At 33.8% G+C, this 5402-nt stretch overlaps 1 protein-coding gene across 2 annotated transcripts; it reads left to right on the plus strand.

Annotated features, from left to right (window-relative positions):
- Window positions 1–905: 905 nt before the first annotated feature.
- On the plus strand, window positions 906–4833 carry LOC127132495 (aspartic proteinase). 2 transcript variants are annotated; one of them, XM_051061445.1, is made up of 13 exons: window positions 906–1072; window positions 1847–2211; window positions 2296–2356; window positions 2481–2688; window positions 2799–2967; window positions 3053–3092; window positions 3284–3348; window positions 3434–3547; window positions 3673–3737; window positions 3833–3986; window positions 4099–4218; window positions 4329–4417; window positions 4521–4833. In XM_051061445.1, the coding sequence occupies exons 2-13, from the start codon at window positions 1852–1854 to the stop codon at window positions 4603–4605; spliced, it is 1530 nt and encodes a 509-aa protein (XP_050917402.1). In that variant the 5' UTR covers window positions 906–1072; window positions 1847–1851; the 3' UTR covers window positions 4606–4833. The 2 variants fall into 2 exon arrangements, with proteins under 2 accessions (XP_050917402.1, XP_050917403.1); XM_051061446.1 differs by having other exon boundaries at window positions 1027–1136.
- The last annotated feature ends 569 nt before the right edge of the window (window positions 4834–5402 follow it).

The raw sequence follows: 5402 nt of genomic DNA on the forward strand, positions 1-5402 counted from the left end.
CATGCATTATCGTCCGATTTCTTCTCATATTCAACTCCTTTTTACTCTCCAGCCTCGTAAACACATGAAACACTGCCTTAAGCGCATAAAGGGTAAAAGAAAATGAAAACTAGCGAATAAAACTTGAATACGAATAAGGCAACAATAATCTATAAGAATGACACTGGCGAGATAAACAATTGTGGCGGGCAGTCAGAGCAGCAGTTTGGTGAGACTAAGTTTTTATGGCTTATGATTTCTATTTTTTTATGTTTGGAGTTTGATTTTGGCTACATATGTTGTTCAAAAAAAGGAAATGTAAACAAAGATGGATAAATTTTGGACCCATACAAAAATATGGCTTAATAATGAGCTAAATAAAATATAAAATAGGTATTTATAAATTATAGTCATCGGTTCGGTTCATCGGTTTAACGGTTCTTAAAAACTAAAACTGAGCACCAAACCAAATCACTTAAGTTTTTATTGGGTTGATTCGGTTTTTGAACCCAGCAAAAAACAATTGATTTTTTTCCGGTTTAATTTGAATTGTCGGTTTAATTAGTTTTTTTTATCCGTTTACACCATTAATTTTAGTACAAGAATACAATTTTATTTTCAAAATCAAATCATCTAATATTTTTTATCGTATACTTCAAATCAAACATTTTTTTTATGAGACGAAGGAAATACAATAAATTAAAGATAAACGAATAAAAATTCTGATATGGATATTATCGTTGCACAACTATCAATTAAATTGACTTAAATAAACTTGTTTGGTTGCAAAATAAATATTTATTTCTAATACTCCAAATTATGCTTTATTTAATTTATTAATATTAAAATCAATTTGCTCACTGCAGACAAAAGGACTTTATCATGCCTTGTAATAAACACCATCTATTATTATTATCCAATTATTGTTTAATTTTTTATTTCTTTTCAAAAGATTCCATTATTTTAGTTTAGTTGTAGTAGATGAAATGACTTTCCAACTTATGCGCTTATATATATTTGCTTCTTCTAACACACTTTCTCCATTCACCTAACCTTTGTAACTGCAGCCAAACCAGCTTCTCAAGCTATTAAGGTTTGATTTCAAACCTTATAAATTTGTTTTGTTCCAAATCATTTCGACATGACATAAATTTCTTGTAATATTTACTGTTCTTAACCTGTCTTGTACTTTGTGGTTGTTTGTTTCTGTTTTGATTTTCAGTTTCAACTTTTGATCTACTCAGTTGACTTATTTCCTTCAGATTTCAACATTTTTTAGTGATTTCTATCTCTTGTAAACTTGATTTTGTTTTTCTATTCTGATTTTGATTAATCTGTTCATATAGTTGATTAATGGGTTTCAGGGATCTAATCACTACTTTGGCTTATTTGGAATCCACGCACTTTATTTTTCCTTTAGGTTTTACAATAATTATAATTGTAGGAGTATCTTTTTAACAATCTGGATGTGTAGAATTGATTCTCATTGTTTGGTTGCTATCAAGTAGAATTGATTATGCTTTCTGGAATTGATTATACTCGAAGCTAGGGTTTGTAGCTTTTGACTTTAAACGTGATTTTTACACACTGAAATTTACTATTGAACCCCACTTTCGCATGAATTTATACAAACATAAGTCATTTTACAGAATCAATTCACTCAAAATTAATTTTCTTCACCGCAGAACCAAATATATACTTATAGAAATAAGTTGAAAACAGTCTCTATAATTAACTTCAAGGACTTACTGTCATAATTAACTTGCGATTTTCTATTCTGTTCCGTGGTTAATTGCTTTATGTGTGAAATTATGATTGTATTTTAAGCTCAACTTACTTTGGATTACCTTTTCTGACAAATTTTCAGACAACATGGGGCAAAAGCATTTTGCTGTGGTGTTTTGTTTGTGGGCTTTAACATGTTCTCTGCTTCCTTCTTTCTCCTTCGGAATGATGAGAATTGGTTTGCAGAAGAGACCTTTAGATCTTCATAGTATAAATGCTTTTAGAAAAGCAAGGGAGCATCAACTAAGATCAGGAAGACCAATGATGAGTGCACATGATCGGTATATTGGTAAGTCAAACGATGAAGCTGAAGTACCTTTGAAAGATTATATGAACGCTCAGTATTTCGGTGAGATTGGCATTGGCACGCCGCCACAAACATTTACCGTCATATTTGATACCGGTAGTTCCAACCTTTGGGTTCCATCATCCAAGTGTTACTTTTCTGTAAGTATTTTTAACTTAACTTTCGTCTCCAAAACTATGTTACATATATATAAGAGTATCCTATTAACTTTTGTTCTTTTGCAGCTTGCATGCTATACGCATAATTGGTACAAGGCAAAGAAATCCAAGACATATAACCAAAACGGTAATGCCAGCGTCTCGTCGTTTCATGTTCCTTAACACAATACTGTCATAAATGCATACACTATACACCGTATTTGTGTTTCATTTGATATGAGTTTAGTTACACGTTTTTACTCGTTGAACAGGAACATCGTGTAAAATAAGCTATGGAACCGGATCAATATCTGGTTTCTTCAGTCAGGATCATGTTAAAGTTGGCAGTTCTGTTGTCAAGCATCAGGACTTCATTGAGGCTACACGAGAAGGAAGTCTTTCTTTTCTGGCAGGAAAGTTTGATGGAATATTTGGACTTGGATTTCAGGAGATCTCAGTTGCAAGAGCTTTGCCAGTATGGTATGTTTCAAATTTCAACAAGTTTTTTCTTTTATGATATCCACTGTTAGAGTGTTGCGTTATGAATCTTTTCTATACCTTAAATTTACCTGTTTATCATAAAATCACAGGTACAATATGGTGGAACAAAATCTTATCGGTGAGAAGGTGTTCTCTTTTTGGCTCAACGGGAATCCTAATGCGAAAAAGGGTGGTGAATTGATTTTTGGTGGTGTCGACCCTAAGCATTTCAAAGGAAAACACACTTACGTTCCGGTTACTGAAAAAGGTTACTGGCAGGTTAGAAAAAAAAATCAGTTTGATCAGGAATTCATATTAAATTATTTTCTGGAAGTGAAGTTTACCCGAAAGGTTTTCTTTTCAGATTGAAATAGGAGATTTTTTCATCGGTGGCTCGTCAACAGGTGAGACTTCTTCGCTCTTCCAAATATGAAAGTTAACTTTTGGTTAAAAGATTTTGTAATATGGTATTCGGAGTTTTTTTTGTAAATACGATTTGTTAAGAATGTTCATATTCACCTCCATCTTTATTTGTTGTATAGTCATTGATTCCATAGTATATATGATTCTGAAAATTATCGAACGTTGTTTTTAGGTGTTTGTGAAGGTGGCTGCGCTGCTATTGTGGACTCAGGAACATCTTTGCTTGCTGGTCCAACTGTATGTTTTTCTATATTCTGTATTTTTTAGAAACATTGCTTGGAGACTTTCGTTTATAATTTCTTTCAACCATAATTAATTTCAGCCTGTTGTCGCTGAAATCAACCACGCCATTGGAGCTGAAGGTGTTCTGAGTGTAGAATGTAAGACAGTTGTTTCTCAATATGGAGAGTTGATATGGGATCTCCTAGTATCAGGGGTAAGCTTCCTTGCCTTTTCTCTATGAAGTTTCGTGTTGTGTCATACATGTTTTGCATCCTGTGATTTTTTTCCCGTTTGTGTTTTCAATTTTCGAACCTAAATGAGTTTGATGTTGGTCTGCAGGTAAAACCTAGTGACGTATGTTCACAAGTTGGTTTATGTTCTACCCGCCGGGATCAATCTATGAGGTTAGGAGTCTTGCCCTACCATCTGCTCCATTATTCTCCGTTTTACTATATGCACTGTTGAAATGGATTCATAAATTTACTTCTTATTCTGGCAGTGCTGGGATTGAGATGGTGACTGAAAAGGAACATAGCGAGTTGTCGGCGAAAGATACTCCTCTGTGTTCTTCTTGTCAGATGCTTGTTCTTTGGATTCAGAATCAACTAAAACAAAAGGCGAACAAGGAGAGAGTGTTCAACTACGTGAATCAAGTAAGCCCTTTGATTTATCATATCCACAAGCTTATGTTGTTTTATATTTCAATTTGAACGGTGGAAGACTAGACCCGTTGTGATTGTGAGTGTTTGCGTTGATCATTGGCAGCTGTGTGAGAGTCTTCCAAGTCCATCCGGAGAATCAGTGATAAGCTGTAGTGATATCTCTAAGATGCCAAACATTTCATTCACTATCGGAAACAAACCCTTCGTCCTCACACCAGAACAGGTTATGATTCCCTACTAGCTAGCATTCCAAAAGAAAACTGAATATCGAACTGAACAACAGATTATGCTATTTTTTGTTATGTTTCTGAAAATGCCATGTTTGTTTTTCAGTACATTCTAAGAACCGGAGAAGGCATTACAGAGGTCTGTCTGAGCGGATTTATTGCGTTCGATATTCCACCTCCTAAGGGTCCACTCTGGTATATTACTTCTCCAAAAAATCATGAATGAAGAGAGTAACATGAAATCGTCTAAAGTTTTTGTTTGTCTCTTTTGCTAATTAGTTGTACTATGTTGATGCAGGATTCTTGGTGATGTTTTCATGAGGGCGTATCACACTGTTTTCGACTATGGAAATCTTCAAGTTGGGTTTGCTGAAGCTGCATAGTTATGAAGTTGTGGATGAATGAATGATTATGTTAAGGAATATTTTCATAATTTCGTTTCTGCATTGTAAATAAGTTGAACTACTTTGTAACCTACTAAACTATAGCTCAGGTTCACTTCAAGGATTCATATATGTATGTATTTATCTATATCTATACACGTACTTTTAGACGTGAAAAATACACTTAAAAGCTTATATGATCTTACATGAAGAACCATTTTCATTTCATACAGAGTTCAGACTTTTATTGTAAATGTCCTCTTTCTTGCTTACTTTCGGTTTAAGTGTATCTTTCTGTGTTGTGACAAATAGTGATTTTGAATGAATTATTGTGTTAGTAGGTCTGATAGTTTGTCTATAGTAGGTGAGATTTACCTAGGCTTTCTGAAACTAAAGTGCATGATAAACTTACCAAAGGCTTCTTATTCTAGTTCTATCATTCTTATGAAGAAGAGAATGGTGGTTGGTGGTTCTGTGTGGATTACCAGGTTTTGAATATGATCATAGTTCCAGATAAATTTTGTATCCCAATTATTGAGGAATTATTATATTAGATAAGAGGGGTCCCTATTTTTTCAAAGTTGCACTTAAAATCAGGATATCGCCAAATCCATATGCGATTAGAGAATGTTCCTAAAATTGGAAGAGGTTGTGGTCATTAAGAAAATTCTTCGTTCATTGACACGCAAATTTAATTATGTGGTGTGTTACATTGAAGAATCGAATGACATTGATAGTCTTTCGATTGATGAGTTGTAAAGCTCACTATTAGTTCATGAAGAAAGGATGGTTAGTTA

The sequence above is a fragment of the Lathyrus oleraceus genome, chromosome 3, assembly GCF_024323335.1.
Source record: "Lathyrus oleraceus cultivar Zhongwan6 chromosome 3, CAAS_Psat_ZW6_1.0, whole genome shotgun sequence".
NCBI classification, from domain to species: Eukaryota; Viridiplantae; Streptophyta; class Magnoliopsida; order Fabales; family Fabaceae; genus Lathyrus; species Lathyrus oleraceus.

Bases quoted from the DNA above. Each gene is read 5' to 3' on its own strand.
- LOC127132495 (XM_051061445.1), top strand. From the start codon at position 1,852: ATGGGGCAAAAGCATTTTGCTGTGGTGTTTTGTTTGTGGGCTTTAACA. The intron at 2,357-2,480 runs GTAATGCCAGCG...CTCGTTGAACAG, and splicing joins CAAGACATATAACCAAAACG to GAACATCGTGTAAAATAAGC. The intron at 3,738-3,832 runs GTTAGGAGTCTT...TTATTCTGGCAG, and splicing joins CGCCGGGATCAATCTATGAG to TGCTGGGATTGAGATGGTGA.